Source organism: Melanostigma gelatinosum (assembly GCF_949748355.1).
Source record: "Melanostigma gelatinosum genome assembly, chromosome: 13".
NCBI classification, from domain to species: Eukaryota; Metazoa; Chordata; class Actinopteri; order Perciformes; family Zoarcidae; genus Melanostigma; species Melanostigma gelatinosum.
This window is the reverse complement of record NC_136646.1, coordinates 2,276,940-2,301,380: the sequence shown is the minus strand read 5'-3', so window position 1 is coordinate 2,301,380 and position 24,441 is coordinate 2,276,940. Positions and strand designations below refer to the sequence as shown.

General features: G+C 42.0%; 1 protein-coding gene across 2 annotated transcripts in view; it reads left to right on the top strand.

Annotated features, from left to right (window-relative positions):
- igf2bp1 (insulin-like growth factor 2 mRNA binding protein 1) overlaps positions 1-24,441 on the top strand; it is a 50,032-nt gene that overhangs the window by 8,687 nt on the left and 16,904 nt on the right. For both annotated transcript variants that reach the window (XM_079282261.1, XM_079282260.1), the window contains exon 3: positions 23,280-23,328. In XM_079282261.1, the coding sequence (XP_079138387.1) occupies positions 23,280-23,328 (49 nt within the window). The remainder of the gene's footprint in view (positions 1-23,279; positions 23,329-24,441) is intronic.

Genomic DNA, 24,441 nt, shown 5'->3' with positions numbered 1-24,441 from the left:
GGCCGGCGAGGAGGAGGGGACGGTGGGCGGAGCGAGCTAGGGGGGTGCGACCAATCGCCGGGCGGCAGCACCTGTGAGGGAGGTGGTCGCTCCACGGAGAGGAGCGATGGGTCCTCCCCTTCCTCCCTCTCTCCCTCCTTCCCTCGCTGCTGCGCTCACACAGACACGCATGCTCTGCTTCAATCTCTCTCTCTCTTGCTCTCGCTCTCTCTCTCTCTGGTACAGTACGTCCAGCCCTCTCTGTTGTCGGCATATTCTCTGCACTGCCCAGCCGAGAACGAGTGACAGCAACACAGGCAGGCAGATGAAGTGACGGAAACATTTGCACGTGTTCCTTAAATTTCTACGCCTCCAGCGTTTGGGCCGATAGCTGAGTTTGTAACGTGATTAGACGGCCTGCTCTACATGTTTGTCCAGCGGCGACTCCGTGGCCAGCTGAACGTATTCCGCGGTTTCGGTTCGCGTCCCCACTATTTGCATTAAACCATCAGTTCGTTTCCAGAAAAGAGAAGTGGCTGCAGTTGTGAGAATGAATGGAAAAAGAAGATCTTTGTTTGTGGCGTTCACACAGAACTGTAGAGCTGTGGGCCACTGGGCTCTTTGACTCAAACACAACACAAACACTGCAGCTTTAGGGAAGTCCAGTGGGGTCCTTCGTCCCGTGAGGAGGTTTATATCGGGGATTCTCAACTTGCCTTTTCTCGGGGGGGCCACATTTGCAAAATGACAGGAGGCCAGTAAATAAATAAACAAATGATATTCATCAGATAAAATGACTAAACATTAAAGGGCCGGCAACGCATCTTTCTTTTGAAATTCTAGTTAAGACTTTTCAGAAAGCTGTTTGTGTCCCCAGTGCTGTTCTGCAGAGAAACAGTGTGGCCCCTCAGCTTTACTGTGCATCAGCAAACTTAAACAGAAGAAAGGCAGTGCACACAAACAAACAGAAAACTAAATAAGAACTACCGTATATTCTTTTCTTTTAGAAAAACTAAACTGAGCAGATGTTACCTGGCTAAAAAAACTAATAAAAAATAAAAAGATAATGAGCATGAACACGTATCAAGGCTTTTCATTTTACGGCAGGCTGTAAGAGTATCACTTGTTTATGTTGTCACGGAAACAAACCTAAAACAACGATCAGGAAGTAACACCCTGTCATGTCTCGTAAAGGACAACCAATCTGTAGAGACACAAAGAGAAGATACCCGCTTGAGTTGGCTGACTCAGACTTCATCAATCAATTCATTCTGTTGTCATTCACAGATGTTACTTTACGAATAGAAATGTTCATTCAAAACACATTTAATTGACTAGAATACATGGTATAAAGTACTGTGATAATGCAATCATAATAACAATAATAATGGGTACTATGTGCAGAACTTTTACTGGTATTTCAGATTTTAGTTTTGCTTTGTTTAATTAAGTAAATAATCCGTTTTTTTCTTCTGATTTTGACTGAACTGCAACTGTCTACACTGAGACTTCATCTATTTCTTCCAATATCTCTTCTGATTGACAACCACTTAAGTAGCACGTTGAAGAAGTTGCATTATGGGAAATGTAGGCTCCAGTTGTTTTGGAGCTTTGCCCATACTAGGCACTCGTGGTCCTGGATATCTCTGCTGCTACATGTCGACTATTGTGTGGTTTTTTTCTGTCTCTTTTGTGAGTTTCTCAGCTTTAATCAGCTGAGACGGCAATGAAGATTAATTCAGATGCAATGAGTACAATCTAGTAACATGTTTCCATTTCTGTTTTTTTAATAACTTAAAATTAACATCAGCATATGCAGTGATGGCCACAAAGAAAGAAAGAAGCAGGTAATCCAACTTAATCAAAGCCAAAGTTGAAGGAAGTTGAAGGAATAACGTAATGACAAAGGCTCTTTATCCCAGAGCCAAAAAGAAGACAAAGAGAGGGGAGGGAAGAAACTACAACACAGAGGAGAAAGTGAAGGAGAGAGGAGATGCACGGAGGCCTCTATGTAGGTGAAGGGGTAAGGGAGTCCTGTCTCTTTAAGAAGCCCCCCCTTCTCTGGGGGGGCTTGTAAACATACAATAATGTCTTACTCTCTCTCCATCTCTTACTCTCGCTTTTTTTTTCTGTCCTCAACTCTGGTCGTCTTTTGCTCACTAAAAATAAGATTTGCACAAACACACACATCTGGATACACGGTACCGGGAACACACACAACGATGAGTGGCGAAGGGGGGGAAAGGAAAGAGCCAGAAATGAGGAGGGGAAAGACAGAAAGAGGAGGGTGGTTGTTGTTGGGGCCCAGGGGTCGGGTCTGCGCAGTGGAAGGGCCCCCCCCCCTGTATATATATATATATATATATATATATATATATATATATATATATATATATATATATATATATATATATATATATATATATATATATATATATATATATATATATATATATATATTCTGCCATGCATGTTCGAAAAGTGTTATTTAGTATTCATCTCCGATCATTTAAAGGGACGGTTCACCCCCGAATCCATAAATGCATATTTGTTTTCCTCTTTCCTGTAGTGCTGTTGATTGATCTAGAGCAGGGATTCCCAAAGTGGGGTGCGCGTACCCCTGGGGGTGCGCGAGCTGCCTCTAGGGGGTGCGCGAGAGGAAAAGTGTAATGGCGGTCTGATGGTGTAATAATATTAAATATTTAAAAAAAATGTAATTTTAATTTAAAAACTGTCAGGTGGGACATCTGAAGCCATCAGTCGTAAAAGAGGAGAGGGACAGAGAGAGAGAGAGAGGAATCGGAGGCGAGGGGAACGGAGAGGTGCGTTGGGGAGAGACCGGGAGAAGAAATCGAGCCAGAGTCAGAGGAAGATGAGACGGAGGAGACCGAAAAGGAGGAAGGGATAGCACAGACAAATCGGGAGCACATCGGAGGACCGAGTCCTGCTGCCAGGACAGAGTCATCAGAGTAGTGTAAAAAAAGTATTTCAATCGGCTCAGGCACCGAAAGGAAGCACCGAAATCTGCGTTGCGTTTCGGTCCGGTAGAAACCGGGCGTATAGGAACCGGTGCTATATTGGCACCGAGTTTCGGTACCCAACCCTAATCACCAGTTAACCCGAAACACGGGCGCTTCCCGTTGAAAATCTCTGAACTTTGCAGAAAGGCCAGAGCCCAGCCAGCACTTTCCTATAGAGACGCAGTCTAACTGTGCACAAGGGATAGTATTGTAAACTAGAACTACAATGAAAATAGGCAGTGACAAAGATTGTCGTGAACTGAAACTTCAATAAAAACTTCAATAAAACAGATATTTTTAAGAAAAACAAACTAATCTGGACCAATATTGCCTATTTTATAACGTTTGTTTTATAATAAATGAATTCCAGCCGTAATGTTATAGCAAACGCACTCTGAGAACTAACTAAAGGAAACGTGAAATGAATTTAAAAAGCTCAAAGCGATTATGCTCTTAATGTGCATCGTCCGTCAGAAAGGAGCAGGGAGGAATCAGTCAGAAGTGTGAGCCAATAGGATATCGGTCAGGAAGAGGAAGCCGTGTGATTGGAGGTGCGGGATTGTTGTGAAACCAGTGACTGTTTCATTGGCAGGGAGTTTTCATTTCAATCTACAGGAACAGATGCTTTTTAAGACGATGAAGGGATGAGATTTAAATGGAAGTAGCTGTGTTTGAGTCCTTGTCTGTTTGAACGCGTCCTGAATAAGGACAGACTTTAGTCCAGCAGCTAGAGCATGCACATAGTTCACTGAGTGGAAACATGCAAACTAAAAGATACACTACGCATGTGACTCATTCAACACAACACGTCTCTGTCAGCCAGCAGGACTACACACACAAAGCTCGTCCAGAAGCTTTTATTCTGAAGTTTAATCTGAAGCAGTTAATTGGCTAACAAAGTGCAGGCTCACAACATCTAAATATCAACAATCAACGCTATCGAAGACGGAACTGTGTTGGTCAAAGTAGATTTTTGAATTTCTGTTAATAAACCGTGGAAACATATTCCTTTGATCCTGCCTCAACATTGAGATTCTTTTTATTTTTATTTCATATTTCAGTTTTTTCAGGTAAAACAATAAAAATACTATTCTTTCCAAATAATCAACACAAGGGAAAACACCATATTCATGTTTTCTGCTCTCCATCTTCTGACTTGAACCTTTTTGCTTTTTATTTAGAACTTGGTTTCTTGTATTTCTCTGAAATCCAGAAATGTTTCTGTTGATTGCACAATTTAACACTTCCCCAGTTGATCACTTACACTAATACCAGGGTAGGAAATTCACATATTCTTTTTGGGGGCAATATTTGCCCCCACTGACTGAAATCCAGGGGCATTTTCAAAAAATTGGGGGCATTTTTTGAAACTTGTGAAATAACATTTAACCTTTGTTCAAAATAATACATATACTTATTTAGGCTTTCAGTATATGAGCAATTGTCATCAAATGGCAAAAATAAGACTATTAGGCAGTAGCCTACAGATTCAAAGTGTTTTAGATTTATTTAACAAAAAACAAACAAATTAGACAATCACATTCAATTTTATTCTTATTTCTTTGTGGTTATTTATTGTTGTTAAATGTTTTAAACAACTATTAACAATTATTAAGTCAACGATGCCTTGATTACATATATATCAGTCATTGTATGGAATTATTGAGAAAATATATTTTTGTAGCACCTCAAATATTGTGATATTACCCATTTCTGTCCTGAACTTATGCATTAGTCATTGTGTGGAATTTTTGAGAAAAACATTTTTATAGCACCTTAAAATTTAAAAAATGTGCCATTTGAAGGTACAAATTCAGTTCAGAGTTTTTACTTAGTAAAATATCTTAATTGACTGTCAGTCAGGTATTATTCATTTCCAGCAACCCTCATATCAAAGAATAAAGACACTTTATGCACAATTTAGGTGTATTTTCCCTTTAACTCACGAGATGCAGGTAGCATATTTTATACTTAATGTGAATATAATTCATTTAATCTAATTTCTATTATGCAATATGTATACTTTGTTGGCATCTTATTCTGAAAACCGGATGTTCGTCTTAAGAAACCGGATGTTGTCTCACGTTAATCTTTCCGTTAACTTTCAAAGTCCTTCGCTCGCTCCCGATCTGCGCCGTTTGAATGAGTTTACCGTGAATGTCAGGATATAGGTGCACTAACATGTAAGTGTCTGCTGAGTTGACCGCAGTCTCGCAGTCACAGGTCTGATTAAGAAGCGCTCCGTTTTATTCGGGGGCATTTTTTGCCCCTCTCCTAGTGATATCAGAGGCAAAGTGATATTTCTTAGGGGCAGTTTTGCCCATTGCCCTCGTGTATTTCGCTGACGGTGACGCTGACGGTGACGGCAGTCTCTATTTAACCCGAGGGGCCAAAAAAAGTCTCTTCATCAATGTCAAAAACAAACGACCTTGTCTAATCTCACAAATGTGCATCTCAAAGTTGATAAGTGGTCAGATCAGCGACGATCTGAAGAGAAGCAGAAACGTGGGTGCTTGTTGTTGCATCACTTCGAGTGACTGATCACAGAGCTGCTGCGGGACATAAAGACATAAAGATTCATCTCTGCTGTTTTCTGGATCACATGTTGTATCTCCTGCCTGGTGGCTGAAATCACTCGAATGACCACTTTGTTCAGATCGCACTGCAGGATTGTGTGTTTGAAATTACAGTTGAATAATTGTTTATATGCAAAGAATATTATCAACTTACAGAACTAACCCAAGTGGTTTGGTTTAATTGTATTTTTTATGATGAACACATTTTGACTCCTGTGATCTGTTTGAAACGGTGCATTTATTGTGTCTTTCTTGAGTTAATGTTTTTATCTGAATCTCTGCTCCAAACTGACATTTAGAAAAACAAAGTGTCCAATCTTTGTTGGACTTTTCTTCAGGCTGGCAGCCTGTCTGTAAGTAACGCCGTCACTTTATTGAAGGTGTTCAGTTCTAATAATTTAGGGAAAATTTGTAAAATAACTTATTTTTTTGGTGTATAACTTTGAGTGTCACCACTTCATTGAAGGTGTTTTGTTTAATAATTTAGGAAAATCTGTAAAAAAAAAAACATGGAAACAAAAAGTTTCTATGCAGAACGTTTAATGCCGTCACTTCATTGAAAGCGGACAGATTGTAATTAAGAAAAGCTGTCAAATAACGTCCCGTCACTTTATTGAAGGTGGTGCGTTGTATAATTCAGGAAAGTGTGTCAAAAAATAAAACTGTTTCTCTGCAAACCGTTTAATGCCGTCACTCTATTGAAAGAGGTTTGATCGGAATTATTAACAATAAACCTATAAAATACAGAACTTTTAATGCCGTCACTTTATTGAGGGCGCTTGATCATCACGATTTAGGGGAAATCTGTAAAATAACGGTATTTAATTGCAAAACCTTGAATGAACATTTCTGTAAATGGATTGTTTTTGCCATATATTTGAATTAGGATATCTTATTTTAACTTCACACTTTGTTTGGAAGCAGGTGCCAGTCATTTGACGTTTTTCTTTTTTCCCAGTGTGGGGTTGTTGGTTGGAGCTCTGCCTCCTCCTCGCCTCGGGTCAGAGTGTTCTTGAGCAAGGCACTGAGCCCCAAATGGCTCCCTAAATGTGCACATAGGAGAAGGAAATGAGAGTCTCTGGAATGTAGCTCTAGGTTAACTCTGACAGACTGGACGCTCTATATTTAGACACAGAAAGACGTGTTTTATTCCAAAATGAATTCGTAGCGTTTTTGGAGGCCAGTGTTCTCAGATGACTCACCGACGGAGTCAGTCTGCTCCGACATGCTATCACCGTGACTGTATGTCTGTCTCCGGCACGTTTCCACCGCTGAGAGTCTGCGTGAGCACAAGGTTCAGATTTCCAAGAAGGAAGGAGGAGAGCAGAATGTGTTATCCACCGAGAGAAGAAAAAATATTTTATTCAGCAGGAAGTCTGTTCAGGAGTGACTGTCTACATTTGGAAATTACCTACAGCAGCCAAAGAGGAGAGAGATCTGCTCTGCAGGTGCAGGAAGCAGTAACACGAGCATTGTACTGTGCATGTATGCAATATATTGAGAAAGTAGAAGTGGACAAGGAGAGCTGAGTGATTAGTGTTGTCGTGTAATTACAGCAGGGCTTTCAGGTGGGTTTGGTACAGGTCTCTGTAGACTACATCTCTTCTTTCTGCTCTGGTTGGCCAACATCTTGTCAGGAGTGTGACGGACAGGTCCTTTATTTGGGTCTCTCCTGCTCTTTGTATTACTGCATGTAGGCGATCACAGTCTAATTCACATTTGAGTTTTGTTTAGTTTGTTTAGTTTTGTTTGTCTGAAAGGGGAATGACTTGGTCTGCTATGACCAGCATATGGTGGCTAGTGTATTAACATACAGAACATACAATTAATTAAAATTGGGTAAAGACTATCCCCTATTTCTAGTGGGTTTTCCCGTTTAGTAAACCTGCGCATATGCGCTGGTGTTGGTGGAAAAGAGAGAGGCTTGAACCCAGCCCACTCTCACACCGCCGCACATCTGGCCAATGGCTGCGTAAAACAGGGGCCACACACTGAGGCCCTGATTGTATAAAACTTGTTGCAATAGGTGGCATATTTGAGCAGCCATGTTAAAATGGAGGCGATGCCGGCTGGTCGAGAGAGAGAGAGAGAGAGAGAGAGAGAGAGAGAGAGAGAGAGAGAGAGAGAGAGAGAGAGAGAGAGAGAGAGAGAGAGAGAGAGAGAGAGAGAGAGAGAGAGAGAGAGAGAGAGAGAGAGAGAGAGAGAGAGAGAGAGAGAGAGAGAGAGAGAGAGAGAGAGAGAGAGAGAGAGAGAGAGAGATCCCCTCCCCCAGCACTGTGATGTGTTATACCTCCCTCCCGCTCGCCATAGTGGGTGTGCCATATCACAGCCACTGCACTCGCTCACGTGGTCTGGAGGTTTGTGTGGAGGGAGGGAGGTGTACTTGTACATTGTGTGTGTAAGAGACAGTTTTGAGATGAAAAAAATCAAAGGGTTAGTTCTAACAGCGGGATTCAGTATTTTGGGAGACAAAGAAACACAACGCCACCTCCTCCCCGACAAGATGACTGACAGCTAAAAATGTATTTTTAGGGCCACGAGTCCCCGACGGACAGAACGGCAGCGTGCTCACTGACTGCAGTCCCCCGTGTTTCAGCAGCATTCCAATAACAACGCTTAAGAAATGAAACATCTTCAGCCTGCTGAGGGACTCTGAAGGCGACACAATGGCCCAACTTATAGGACAAAGGTGAATGGTTTTCTGGCCTCAGACCCACTTGCTGCTGAAAATAGCACTTCCTGTCACCGGTTTTAAATATCATTGATGAGGTCTCTTGTTAGAAACATTTTTTTAGTTTTGTTTCTTTTTTCTTGATGATTCATTGGACGATGAGATTTTTTTATTTTTTTATCGCCTCTAAAAAAAGATTCACAGCATAGCGTTGCGTAGCGTATAGATGTGAAGTGTGCTCTCAATTCATTCCAATGAATGTATTGATTAATGAAGCAGGGATCGCTCTTGATCTTTTCTTTATTTTAATTTTAATTTTTCTACGTATTTACAGCTGAGATTTTCTCCATTAGTAAATGAATAATGAGGAATGTCATCATTTCATAACCTGTAAATTGAATGCAGAATGCGGTTTGTGCATCAAATGGGATACAAAGAAAACTATTGTAGATTGAATTTCAACTTTAATTTTGTTCAAGAAAGTGTGTTTTGCTTCTAACCTATTACTTGAATAATAGAGCAGAGCGTGTTCCCTCACATGTCAGATGAACAGCTGCAGGACCAGCTCCTGGTTTAAAGTGGTCCAGCATGCCAAACCAGAATGCTAAACCAGTATCATGTGAGAATGGACCTTTCCATGAAGACGTCTCGTGTCTTATTGAAATGAAAAATATTTGTATATTTATTGAGTCTGAATTTCTTGAAGGAGGGAGACGAAGTCTGTTATTTTAAGAATTTTAACTTTAAAATAAATAAAAGAATCACACAAAACAAAGTCTCTTCAAAGACTATTTTTTTATCTGACTTTAAAAAATGTCTGGACGGGATCTTGTATTTTATACTTATTATTTATTAAATGATACTTGTACATGAAGGAATGCTCAAATAAATACAGGTGGTAAACAAATGCCAAACCCAACCACAATGCTTTCCACAACTAGTAAGCAAAGTAACACCAGTTAAAACATTGAGAATAATGTATCATTGCCTTAATAAGAGACTGTTCTGTAGACGATCACATGACGGGTTGAGAGTGAATGCTGAAGAGGTCCATAAACGCCTCTCCCTTCTGTATGACATCAGACAACAGGGACTTAGTTATAGTAACAGAATTCCTATGAAGTTGGAAAATGTTTCATTTTCACAGTCGAACAAGGTTGAACACTTTTTTGAACAAATGCCTGATTGATTTTGAACATAGTCTAGAGTTTCATCTAATCAATCAGGTGTTCAAAGCCAAACTCTTTTTTTAATATTCAACACGAAACGATCCACCAGACCGGAGTGACCACCACCCTAAACTCATGTGCATTCCTTCAATAACTGGCCTCTGAGGTCCATATCAGCAAAATCATCTTTTCATTCATAACATATTGGTGTTAAAATATATTTTTCTCTCTCCTTTTTGTATTTTAGTACCCCCCCCCCATCCTGTTTTCTTTCATCACACAATGTTCTTATTCTTTAAGACCATAAATAAATCCTTCTCAACTAGAACTTCACCAGAGACCTGTTGCGGTGCGTTCACTGACACTCGTCTACCTGAACCCTGAAAGACAAATATAAATATGTTAACATCATAACTTCCAGGATAATCTGATCGTTTTGTTTGCGCAAATACAGATATTGATGTAATCACTGCGATATGCAACTTTTAAATACAATTTAAAGGCTGTCAGTTTGACACCATTGAACTTCTTTTGAAGTGTTGATCTCTTACTCTGGAAATGAGAAGGCACTGAGCAATACATGATATCAAAGTTAATATGAACAGCTGGTCAAATAAACAAAGTGACAGTATTCATTAATAATACGATAAAGGCTTCCAGAGTGGAAGTTTTAGGTTAAGGAACCTTTTTGAGGCGCTCGAATTTGACTCTTTCAAAGGCTGTAGGAACTCTCTCAACTGTTCTGTTGCTTTCTGTTAATATCACTGCAGTAGTAGCAGTGTTGCAGTATTTAGCTGGATTTTTTTAAACATATTTTTACCTTTTTTTAAAATGATTATTTTAGGTAAATGAACTGAAGAAGACCTTTCCTTAGGATGAGAATGTCAGTATTAACGTCAGCATGTCTCCAGTCATATTGCGACGGTAAAGTCGGAGCAGCAGTGACTCGGTCGGCCCTCTGCTGTTCGGAGCAGCAAACCAGGGGATGGAACTCAAGGAGGGAGGCAGTGTGAGCGGAGACGGGCCCCTTTCCTCGCTGCTTCCTCATAGGATGCTGTAGGTCCCACCCTGTTCCTCGCCGATTTCAAAACAAATTTGAGGCTGACGTCACACGCACGCATGCATGCACGCACGCACGCACACGCACACACACTCAATTAGACAAAGCAGGAACTCCCTCCCCTCCCCGTCGGCCTCCTTCTCCCCCATTTTGTTTAAAGAGGGGAGCTCGGAGGCCCTCTCCGGCCTCCGGTCCAGGAACTCCACCTCTGTATTTACTGTTGTGACACGAGCATAGATGATAGTGTTGTGCTGTGGAGCTGTGAATGACACCAGTGTGTGTGTTTCTACTTTCTAATTATCAACAAATCTTTGCCCCATTCTTTTTATTCAGGAACAGGATGTCTGTAAAGAGTTACTTCAATAAATCCTCACACTGCCTCACTGAGTTATTGGACCGGGCTTAAATGAATGGCCGTTGAAATGATGTAAAACATCATAAAATCAAACGTTTCTTAATCATTTCAAACGACAAAAAAAGAGTCCTGCATACGTAAAAAATAATAACGAAGATGAATAGGGTTTGGATTTTTCCGAGACTCTCTTTAGCTTTTTACCAGATCCAATATGAGGTCTAGAACTCAAATATTTATTTAGAAAAAATGAATTGTATCCGTCAAAATCAGGGTGTTACATTAATATATCGAACACATATGATTACTCTTGTTAAGTTATCAATGTTCACTTAATAAAAGGTCCCGTCTTTGTTTTATTTTTATTCCCACAAATTTGTCTGAGAGCGTGTCAAAAAATCTTTAATGAAACTTAGTTAACTTGGGAAAAAAAGATGAATTTAATTTGGGGAATATTTGTGAATGATTCTATTTTCTGATGCTCCTCATGAATGCCTTTAATATGACTTGTGTGTTACCTAAAAAGAATGATGATAAACATATCTCACAAATTAAGTTAACTTCCTTTCATTACTTAAAACATAATTTTTTGTATTGAAAAGAAAAAGGGTTCATGATTACATTTGAATGGTGTTCTGATATTTGGGGTAATTCTGTTCAAACTGCACTCAGACTGACAGGAGTTGTAATTATACTTTTAGTTTTACTCCTTGAGCAAGGTTGCTCTTGGTTTTATCAGTTGTCTTGCATCCCATTTCCATCTTTTATTTTGATTTATTTTAAATATATGTATTATTTACTTTGTTCTAAATACTGCATGACATGGACATGTTCTTTATTTCCTCCATATCACACAGTAGAAGGCCAGACATAAATAATGAGACTTTAAATATTTGGCATGTCATTTGCAAGAGACTATTATTATTTCATTTTATCTCACAAATATGTCCAGCATGGGGTCATAGTCTTACTTTAGTATTTCATTGATATTTTCCATCATGATAATAGTTCCAGCTTGTCTGAATTACTGCTCACCTTGTTGCTTTCATTTAGAAAGTAGTGAGGGTTTATTTTGTATGTTACTGCATCACCTTTAAACGAATCTACTCCTCATAATGGACACCCAATGATAAGCTGCTCTGACGTTGTTTATTACAAATGTAACATGGACGGCTCTGTTTCTCGTCCGCAGCCATGCTGCAGTCGTTTTCCGGTTGGGGTTTCATGTTCTCTTTGTCACTAGAACGTCTTTGGAAACATTTCAAAGACAAAAGAAATACAGATAATTAGCCTCCACATTTGACCAGAGAACTTGGCACTATATTGTTTTAAACAGACACCCGTTTCATGTTTTTTCCTGCCGCATCACAGGCTGTAAATTGGAACCAAATGTATGCTACTCTAATGGAATCGGGTTTAATTCAACAGCCCGTCGTGTTCTGTTTATATGTTCACATAGGAACCTCTTTTATCCGTTTTTATTCCACAACCTCAGTTTATCCTCGGCCTAGTGCGGGAGGCAGCGCGGGGATTTAAGCGGTGCTCCCGTCGCTAAAAGAACAGCCCGATTTACAACACTGAAACCGGGAGAGGAAACGCGACGTGCTTCGCTCCTCGCTGCCATACTACAGCACCAAACCCCCATGCTGTATAACATAGCACACATTCTATAGTATAACGCCCCCCCTCCTCCTTCCCCCTCTATCTCCTCGCGCAGAGCTGTGCAGCACGGTCAGCCCCTCCCATCCCTCGCGCCGCTGTAGTAACTGCCGAGCAGTCTTTACGCACTTTATGAATGGAGCGCGTTCCCTCGCTCCTCCATGCTACACGTGCACGCGCGGAGAGGGATTAGCAGAAGGTGTCCGTGTCCAGATGATTGAAGAGAAAATTGTATCGGTTGTAATACAAGAAGCGCTTGCGTCTCTCTTTAACACATTGGTTCTATTCTACTTGTGGAGTGTCGAGCGTGCCCCCGCGCGCACACATGGAGGGGGGTGTGTCTGTTTCTTGTACCGGCGTGCCTTTTTTGTGTTTGCGGACTTGATACACGGAGGAGAGAATACAGCTGCGATTTATATATGATATCGAGCAAGTGTGAAGCCCACAGCAGTCCCTTTACCTATTTATCGACAGGCTATATATCAGGTGTCCCTGCCAAACAGCTGGGAGATAAAACAGCTGGCTCGGATGAAGGCATTATTGTGCCTTGCAAGACGCCCCCCCCCCTCCCCAACACCCCTTTCTCTGTTCTGCTGGATCCTCCGCTGTCACGTGACTGCACACTCATTGTAGTAAATGGGCGTTGGTCAAGATGGCCGCCCACTTGCTCTCACATGTATGTGTGCTTGTAGAGAAGGGGGAGAGGCACGTCGAATCAGAGAATGTGGCGCAGTGGTCACATATGGAGACTAACATATAGCCGAATAGGTCTTTCTTAGGCCCCCGAAGTCAAACTTTCTGTCCACCGCATGGACGCATTGTTACGACCACCATGAGAGAAAATCTCGATCACGAGGACATACAGACACGTAATGGACGGCCTCGGTAACTGGCTAGTGGCCTACTGATGGGATTCACTCTTTTATCACCTACTCTGTAACAATGTCGAGAGAGGCTCTACGTTATTGTTTTTGTCGTCGACGGGCACACCCGCAGCAGCGAAATCAAACGCGTTCAGCTGCAGGCTGTACGATGAAGGCCGAACGCATGTTTCAGTCAATGTCCTCTAAAGTAAAAAAACAACAACAACATGAAGCCTCTGAGTCATTAGGTTGTAAAAACATGAACGTCACATTTAAGTGCAAGTTCCTTTCATGAATGACAACCATGTAGAACAAGCACACCCCGCCCAGAAACGGGGGTCACGTAAAATGGCGAGTAGAGCTGGGAGGGGGGAGGTGGCGCAACAAAGCCGAGGAAAAGCTGGTGAACAGTCTGTGAACAGGCTCCAGTTGGTCGGGAGATTACGTAGCCTGTCCAGGAAATACAACTCATTTCATACTTTATTAAAAAGTGTCATGTAGGGTCCGGTATCAACACAGGCTTCTGAGCTGCCCCCCCTCCGCTGAATAACATATGAATGCTTCTCTTAATGTAACGTTACGCTATATCAGCAGGCGGGTCTTCTCGGCGTAATAACGTCACAAAACGTACAGTGAGGTGGAAGCCGAGTATGTTTCATTCATTTAAAAAACTAAAAATAAAGGAAAAAAGTCCCCGTAGTTACATAACGGCTGAGGCTGACTCTTCCATCTCCTCAAAATGGAGATCTCGCCGCTGCAAAATGGAGGCCTACCGCACAAGCTGCAGGCGGGGTCAGAGTAGAACAGAGCCTGAACTTTGACCCATACTGTTGCACCCCCCCTCCCCCCTTTTACCATAAATTAATTCCAGACCTGAGGCCCCCCCCCCCTCCCTTGCTCTCTAACATGTCATGTTAAATCTTGAAAAAAAATCTCCCTTTCTTTTGTACAGCTTTAGGCTAAACGTACATCTTTTTCTATGATAACGTCACATTAAAGAGGGACAACACTTGCTATTCTGTATGCACATCTGTCATACTGTCATAGTGTCATATGTTGCTGAAACAGTCTGTAAATCCACAAGCAGCAGCATCCATATCATCAGGTGTTTTTAAATATATATATTTTTAATTTTAAGAAACTTTAAATGAAAGAGTCATGTAATGTAAAGCAGTAACAATAAGTTAGTGGAAGTACAGAAAACATAAGGGATGGTCATTCATAGCACCCCCCACACACACGTATATAAATATTGCATAATTATGCGAGTGCCTTTGCACATAGCATCCAAGCTGTCAGGCCGCTCCGCAGTGCTCACGGTAGCATCGTTATTACATTTTGATTGGACAAGATTCACCCTTAAGTAGGGTTTAGTGGACCAATGAGCCCACAGCGAGTGAGGGAGACGACCTTTCCCCTATAAATCTGGGCCAATCAGGGAGTGCTGACAGCTATCATGGGAGCACCGCTCCCTCTGATGTCGCCTGTCTTACCTCTGCTCTGCCACCGAAAAGGCTGCAACACAACACACACTTGTGTTGGGAGGTGTGGATTGTCTCTTGTTTTTAAGGAGAAGGTGAATGAAATGGAAGCAACATAGCGGGGCCCTGATTGGCTGACAGTGGCGTAAGGTAGTTACAACGGGCCCCAGTGCATGCTAGTTACAAGTTATGAAGCACGCGCGCACACACCCACACGGACACACGCACACATGTGTTACTCAGGCTTTTGCACCGGGAAAGTAAAGAGGTCAAAGAGAAAAGCTTTCTGGACTCATTACCATATACTGTATTGTTTCGTCACATGATCAAATAGAGACTTGACATATTACCCAGCAGTCCTCATTGCTTATCTGTATAGGACACGAATACCAAAGAAAACATTCATTTAATTGAACAGTTAAAAAAAAAAAGTGAACGATATTTTATTTGGAGAATAAGTATATCAGTTTTGTTGGAGACTTTACTTATTATTTTTACAGTTTAAAATGCAAGGAAATGTAGTGTATTAAATAATTAACAACATGACAGGAGGTGGTCAGGTTTCACAGGGGAAAGAGACAGAGGCTGGATGACTGGATGAGCCGTAACCTCGTATTTTTACTCTCCACATCTACTGGCTGTGACATCGGCTGTCAGACGTCACTAATTCACCACTTCCTCACGGCGTGCGATTTAAAAAAAACACACTTGCCATTTTCCCTAAGAGTTGTTTGTCACACTCGTGCATTTCCACATATATTTTACAGCTGGCAGTACGCTCTCTCTCTCCGCCGTACAGGTCAGCCATCATGTAATCTGTCTCTGTCTCTGTCTCTTCCCCACCACGGTCATGGCGGTGGTGATGGTTGGAAGGAGTCAGCGGGGAAAGCGGTGGAGGTATTTTAGCTGATGGGCACCACCGGTAGCTGGGATTAGACCAGGGGTCTCAAACTCCCGGCCCACGGGCCGAATGCGGCCCCCCCACATCATTTTATGTGGCCCGCGAAAAATAAAATAATTTTTCTTTTTTCTTTTTTTAAAGTTAGACTTGATAATAAAAATATCCCCATAGTTGAAATTATGAGATAGAAAGTCGATGTTATGAGATAGAACGTCATAACTATGATAGAAAGTCATAATTCTGAAATAGAAAGTCAAAAATATGAAATAGAAAGTCAAAAATATGAAATAGAAAGTCAAAATGATGAGATACTTAAACACACAGTCACAGAAGCAGCTCTTTGGCTGGTTACTGTACATTTGACATGGAAATGTATTGCGAGTACATTGAAGACTACTTTAAACGTGGCTTTACAACACATGAAATACTTCATGTGGGATTGTGCAAACGCACCCTTGAAAGGATTTTAAGCTTTGAACAAAGTTATTGTAATAACATGTTTGATATTTGTCTTTGATATTTTCTTTAATAGTTTGATCTTTGATAGAGTCATGTGGGTTTCTTAACCCTAAATTAAAAGGATTTAAGTTATAATAACAGAAATGTGCTTAAATATATTTTTACATTTATATAACTGCATGTACAATATTTTTACACTTGAATAAACAATAATCAAATGCAGAGAGTTATTTAACAATATGGTAGGAGTAGTTACATTTACAACCGGCCCTTTGTGGGCGACCATGATGCTGATGTGGCCCGGAGTGAAAATGAGTTTGAGACCCCTGGATTAGACGATAGGAGGATTTGGTGCGCTCGCTGGCTGAAGGTCCCCACTTGTTCCTCACCATTAGCGATAAAAAATTAATCTGCGATTTTGTGCATTTTCCACCATGTCCGGTTTTCAAAAGGACGTTTCGGTGTTTTTGGGAAACATATGCGTTCTTGCCACGGTTGGACAAGATAAGAAGACTGATGGCGTTGCGATCAGTAGGAACCATTTGTATGCACTTGGTTCTGTTTTTGGTCTTTGTCTCTGTGTCAGAGGGTCAGGATTCTGACCTCCTTTAAATCACGGAGGAGTAAAGAGATTCTTAAACATTGTACAAATTCAAGCTCATCCGCGTTTTCAAAGTATCTAACAATATGCACGCACGTGTACCTGACTCAGCGCGGGAAAATAGCAGTCAACACCTGCCATCTGGGCTGCAAGCGCTCTGCTGGGAAAGGAGTCAGTCAAACATGCCTTTTTTATGGCATTGAAAATTCCCAGTGGGAGTAAAGTACTGCCCACACACACGCACGTAATCCCTCAATCTGTCGCCGTCCTTAAAGCAGATGAACTATTAACTGATAGAGATCCCCATGAAACTTCCCCAATTGATCACTTGCATTAAGACAATTATCTTTTGTATTACAAGTTTTTTTCTGAAATGTTATTTTAAATATGCAAACTAGGCATAATCTTATTAGATATGTGCCAATTTACTTACATTGAGGTGAGGTTATGAATGATAAATTAACAAACTCCTCTGTAAAAACCTTCAGAATATCGAGAGGAATGAAACTGTAAAGTTTGGTGTCTGTAAAAGCTGCTGAAGTGAGTTCTGGATAACAAGTGTTCTGAACAGTTATGTTTGGATATGCAAATGAGGCATTGTCTAATGAGAACTTTTGGTGAATTTAGGAGAAATCCTGACACATGCTTGAAGTGTGGATGAATGGAGATGTTTATCGGAGAGTCAGTAAACGACAGCAGACGGTAGGGCTGGGCGGTATGACCAAAAATGCATATCACGGTATTTTGTAAGACTCTGGCGGTTTCACGGTATATCACGGTATTTATTTTTTCCGCGTTAAAGCATTAATTAATTAATGCCGAAAAGAACCTGCCAATCACCTGGCCAGCGAGCGGTGAACAGCTGTTTGTGTGGCGTCTTCTGTTCCGTCACTTCCTGTTTCCTTCACCTACATTCCCCTAGGTCCTAAATCCCTCCATGTACAGATTCTTATCACCCTGTATGTACCAACGTACATTTATAACAAATACCACACATATTACATGGTAATCAGTGTTGCATATGTGTCTGACCTAAATACCTTTTGTTGTTCAGTCTTTGTTCATCCTGCATCGCTCTTTTCTGTTCTTTAATGTAATGTTACTGGAGCGACAGAGCCTCTCCCAGCTGTTAGCGGACTGTTGTTAGCGAGCTATACCCAGCATGCAGTTCGGTGGGGAAATTTTATAAATGTACAATTATTAGTGTTACAAATTGTTTATGTGTCACAAACTGTTGTGTCGTGGTGTTTTCCCTGTTAAAGAGCATTAGTTGTGGGTTGTTAATTGTTGTTATGACCATGACTAGGGTTCCCTCTCAATACAGTTAAGTCAACTAGCTCCGACCGCAGCGCTCTCAGCGGCGAACAATATATTTTGCTGCCTGTTGAAGAGCGACATAAATTGCCTCAGCTATGCACCGGTATATGAAAAATTCATATCGTACGGGAAATTAAAACCGGTATACCGGTTGAACCGGTATACCGGTTGAACCGGTATACCGCCCAGCCCTAGCAGACGGTAGTAATTTCCGTCCCGTGCATTCATAGTAGAGGCATGATCAATAAGTCTCCTGAGGGGAAGCAAGCACAAATACTCACATGTTCACTGTCATACTGTACAAGGACAACTAAATATAATGTCGCTGTCTAGATTCGTAGATTGAACTGTTTTTAAACTAAACTGAAGGAGATGTATTCAGTTATGGGTCGAGAAAAGCAAAATGAACGATCAAATGTTTTTACTTTCTGAAAAATGCTCCGTCACAAAGCTGACGTGGCAGTTCTTTTTTGTAGTTCTCTAGATACTTGGTTTTTATAGGATAGAATTGATGTGTAACATTGTCCAAAAGCTACAAAAGGACACTCCAAAAGTTCTGGAAGTAGTTGTGTAAGGGATGAAGGCATCAACCAATCACGATGAACGTGCATGTTGGATCCGTTCATTGTTGTACAACAACACTGGGGCTGTGCAGTCTGAAACCAGACTGCTAACCTCCTTTCAAACTTGACAAAGGCAGAGCAGACCAGATCCACTCCTTTCGTTCTAACCTTTCACAATAAAGGCCCGAGACACATAAACTGCTTAACTGTTTACCAGAGGGAACTGGAATTCACTCGGAGGAAACTTAACAGCTTCCAGTCGAATCTATCCAAACCTTTAATTGAAAAGCTGTCCCGGTATGAACAGTTACGAAGCAGTTCTAAGCTAGCTTCTTATTTGTTGGGTGTCACATGTCTGTGTGGATAGTCCCACAGTAACACCCAGACTGGAAGTGTAATTAGCAATTAGCTCCACATCTCCGGTGTCGCTGTAGTAATGAGTGTGTGGTGTATCCCTCTGCTCATCCTTAGGTAGAGGAGGAGTCTCTTTCATAGGGAACCTGTTGGTGTGACCAGACAGTGGCCGTGACTAAACCTAGAAGGACACGTATATTCTAGTTTTTGAAGTATGAAGAGCTGAACATTTTAGCTATGGAAGTGTAAAGTGAAACCCACACACACACACACACACACACACACACACACACACACACACACACACACACACACACACACAATGACATGCCTCGCTGTGTTCCCAGGGCTCCTTCTGTCTGGTCTGAAGAGCTCTAACCCTTGGCCTTTGACCCCTCCTCGAGGCAAAGCCTTTCTCTCCTCCTCCTCCTCCTCTGAAGACCTCACTATTTTCATTCTCTTGGCTTCTTTTCTGTCTTCCCCTCATTCTCTCCACTCCCTTTGTTTGGCTGGAGGCCGGAGTGGAGCATGGATTTAATACCTTCACAGCTGAGGAAACATCAACAGCTCCAGCTTTTTTTTTTTTTAATGTTTGACGTTTTTAAACCGTTTTCAAGCTTCTCTGACGACTCGTTTCCATCTTTGCACACAATGAGTCGGGGATGAGGGGTCTAGATTCTCAGATAGATTTCAAATGGAACATGTTGACAATCAAACTCTCCCAATTGTACTCAGCTTTGTTGTCATGTTAGGATTATGTACAATTAATCCATGGAGTCCATTCAACGGTGCAATAATAAGTGTCTGTTTAACACTTAGCTCAGGGTGACAGATGGTGGGAGACCCAACGAGGCGGGTCGCCACCATGTTCAATGCCACCAAAGATGTTCAAAATGATTTAAAAAAAAGAGAGAAGACAGATCAGTGAAGGAGCGCGTAAGCAAATGCGAAGCATGTCGTCCATCCACCCGCCCATTCATCATCTCCGCCCGCCCATTCCTGACCTGTTGCCATGGTTTCAGCCAATGGGAGGGGCCGTGGGGTGGCAGGCGGCGGCGGTAGGGGTCAAGCTAGTTCACTGTTGGTTGCTTGATGGGAGTGGGGGGCACTAAAGAGGATAATGGGTGGTGGGTAAGGTGGGATGATGACTGTTTTCATGTGTTGGGTAGAAGTTATCAGGTGTGGAAAACAAGTCTGTTTGGCAGGTTGGGGGGGGGGGGGAGGGGTGGAGCTAGTGATGATAGAAAAGCATTGATCACTAGACTCCATTTTCTTTGGAGGGGGGGGTGTGTCAGGTATTTTGGACGCACAAAAGACTATTCATCTGTGTCGGAGCCTCCTGGGGGTTTTGGGGGCTGGGTTTTAGCCTGGGAGGTGGAGATGGGGGGGGAGGTAGTTGCTTGTTGTTGGGGTTTTGGGCCCATTGATGCTCAGCTGGGTGGGGTGCGGGGGTCGGATAAAGGGCAGTAAAGATGGAGTGCTGCACTAATGCGAGCAGCGTCGGGAAGAGGGCCACGGGTCAAAGGTGCAGCACTGATGCAACAGATGGAGAAACAAAATAATCCCTATGTAGGGATGGGTGTTAAGATCTGTTACACAGTCTGATTCTGGAGAATCCACTCGTTTCTCAGCATTTTATGTGAAAATAGTCATGCTTACCTTTCACATGCACTACCTTCAGTCAGACAACTTGGTTTTGCCAAAGATTATTGAAAAGGCAGAATCAATAATAAAACCACAAGTGATAAAAATCTCTTTGTCACCGAGCAATACCCAAGCATGAGAGTCCTCATGGGGGAGAAGGGTCATCGCTGTGGACGGCCCTTAAGGAACAGTGAAGGACGAGATTTCTGTGGAATAACCAAACCAGCTCACACACGGAAACAAGCAATGATTACTGGCAAAAGTACAGGATTAAGATTCACTCGCACACATGCATGACCGCCCACCTTCCACTCGGCGGGCTACCCTTCCCCCACCAAGTGCGTGGATGGTTGCACAGGATGCTGTCCTGCTACTCGCTGTTGGTTCACTGGGTTTTCTCCAACAACTGGAACTCAAGCCCCATAATGGCGGACTATAGCAGTTGGGGGCGGGTGAGGGGGCGTTGGTTGAAGTAGACGGGCAAACCCCATTGGCCCCGCCACCCACTTACCTGCGACACGTTTAAGTTGTCACGTGAGAATTGGAATCCAAGAACAGGAGGTGTTCGAGCGGTTGATCTGGGTTCAGAGAGATGGCGGTACAGATGGTAGAGGGATATCAGGATCCTCATGGGTGACGCGGCGGAGTGATACAAGAGGTGTATATATATGAGTGCTGGGCAATGATTAAAATATTTAATTGCCATTAATCACATGGATTGTTTTGCGATTAATTGCATTGTTATGGCAAAGTTCAATAATATATTCAAAAGTAGTGTATTGCGCACTTTTATTTTAAATGTACTGCTATATGAACAAAAGGGCAATAACATTTGGTTCACGAGATGCAGGTAGCATGTTTCATACTTAATGTGAATATAATTCATACTTTACTGGCATCTTATTCTGAAAACCGGATGTTCGTCTGAAGAAACCGGATGTTGTCTCACGTTAATGTTTCCGCTAACTTTCAAAGTCCTTCACTCGCTCCCGATCTGTGCCGTTATGATGCATAAGTTCAGGACAGAAATGGGTAATATCACAATATTTGAGATGCTACAAAAATATATTTTCTCAATAATTCCATACAATGACTGATTTATATGTAATCAAGGCATCGTTGACTTAATAATTGTTAATAGTTGTTTAAACCATTTAATAATAACCACAAAGAAATAAGAATGAAATTGAATATGTTGTCTGATTTATGTTTGTTTTTTTGTGAAAAACAATCTAAGAATTACTGCCTAATAGTCTTATTATTGCCATTTGATGACAATTGCTCATACACTGTAAGCCTAAATAAGTATATTTATTATTTTAAACAAAGGTTAAATGTTATTTCACAAGTTTCAAAAACTGCCCCCAATTGTTTTGAAAATGCCCCTGGATTTCAGTTAGTGGGGGCAAAAATTGCCCCCCAAAAAATATGTAAATTTCCTACCCTGATTCAGACGACCATACGGGTCGTCGGAAGCGCAGATTCCGCTTTGCTATTCCAATTCAGGCCCTATTCTGAATGGAGCGTTGTCTGATTAAGGAACATTTCTTCAGACTTGCATACAGCACATTCAGAACAGGCGTCTCGGTTGGTATTCTAACGGCAGTTCATGGTCAGCTCTTTGGGTTGTACTCAAACCAACTAGACGACAGTTTGCAGAGATGCATGGCCAAAAGGAAAGCACACGTTTCTGATCAGGAAGGAGACACACCTACGTCTAATGAAAGACTACCAACACGTTTTTGTAATGTGTCCCTTTTACAAGAAGGTGGTTGAAGAATTGAAAAAAAAGGGGGGGGGCTATGGCTGCTCGGTTGAACAAGTCCGCCACGGCAGATGATATAATGTGAGTGTGCACGGCTGCATGTCAACGTGAATATTGGTGGAATATGACTTTCTATTAGCCATGTAAACGGCTCAGTAGGGATATCGTCTGCACTTTACAAACTGGGGCCAGCAAACCCTGGCTGGCCCTGACCGTGGATGTGTTGATGTGTAAGTGCATTAGCTGGAAACCCTGATCACTGAAGTGCTGCACTCCTTTTTAGTCACCATCGATGCCAGGATGCAGTAAGTACGACGTCCCGCTTTGCCCAAAGTGTCTGCCTCAAGACTGAGAATTGTGTTTTCTGATGTTTTGTGAGTTTACCGTGTAGACGTGGTGGTCAAAAGTCAAAGTCACTGTGGCCTCACGCCGTGCTGGCCTCGTGGTGTCTCGGGAACGCCTTGATCCTTGGATAAACTGATTTAGAATCTGGTCGTCAAAGGTCACTGTGACTTGATGAAACACTTTTTTTGTCAATGCTAATTCTAGTTGCTGGTGGAACTTTCTGCATCTTTGTATCATAAATAAGTATTTCATTTGCAAAAGGAAAAGGCATAAGTGGATGTATCCCATCAGATTGAAACAGTACGTAACCAGGGATGGTCCAGTCTGGTGTGAAAATGCCATACAATTGCTGCTTTTCTGGACCGCTGACATGTATCGCTTGTATCATTTTCCTAACGAACAAAGATAAGCCCCCCCCCCCCCAAAGAAAAATACCCCAAAATTGGACTTGTGTTCAGTGCCCCTGTATCACTTTTAACTCCTTCTTCTTCTCTCCACAGGACCAGGAAACTGCAGATCAGAAACATTCCACCTCACCTGCAGTGGGAGGTTAGTTCCTATTTCCTCATTCTTTCCTCTTTTTTTTTCTTGCTGTGGATCATCTAGTCTGTTACTGTGACTTCACACTGCCAGCAACCACATCACGTTCCAGCCTGGGCTCGTTCCCAGGGCGCCTAGAATACAGAGGTTTTGTCCCGGACCCTCGGCGTCCGATACCGACTCATAAGGCTCCCTTTAGCATGTGTATGAGACGCATCCAGGCCTTCAACTAACTCTGATGTGAACCTAATATATTAGCGGCTCGGAGCAACGGGTGTAGTATAAAGACGAGCGGGATGCATAACACAGGACTTTCATCCAGGAGACCGTCATTTGTGTTTCGTGTGAAACCAAAAGTCAACGTTGGCATAACCCTCTGAGCCCCAAAACCTGCCGGTGAGATGGAAAAGCATGTTTTATTTATGCAATCACCAGAACTACACCGTTCATCGTAGCCAGAATCTGGAACAATTGTGATAATCGTCAGGTTTTCATCTATCCGACGGTTATCGAACACATCACGTGTGACGAACACTTCCGTCAGTAAACGCGACCGAAACTAAGCTTACAATTGTGATATTTCATCAAAAAGATTTTATTCTACATGTCTCATTTATAATTCCGCCCCAAATAGACTGTTGACTGTAAACGTTTCCTGTAAAAACAACATTACATTCTGAGCTGCTCAGCGCAACGAGGAAGCAATGGTTGACTCGGCTGAGACCAACAGTCACGTGACAACAATTCTGTGAAACTTTGACTGAACTGCAGTCTGCTGAGCTCAGAGGGTTCGTCTGAATCAGAGTGGAATTCATACTTTTGGTTTGTTTTCTCCTCAGTCTGGTTCAGTTTCACAATGCCCAAATTTATAGTTCACCAAATTAAAACCTTTGAGTAATTGCTGCCGTTACGTTCTCACTTTAGCTAATACCAACGATAGTCATATTTAACCAGGAAGCTGATCACCAAAGGGTTCCCATTGAAGGACACACAATCACATGAATCCAGTGTAAAGGGCTTACATCAGGGGCTCTGAACCTGCACTTCTTCTGATTGTTAAAGAAAATATCCGAGGACCCCCTTCCCCAATAAATGAGTGAAAAAAATGACATAACATGACCA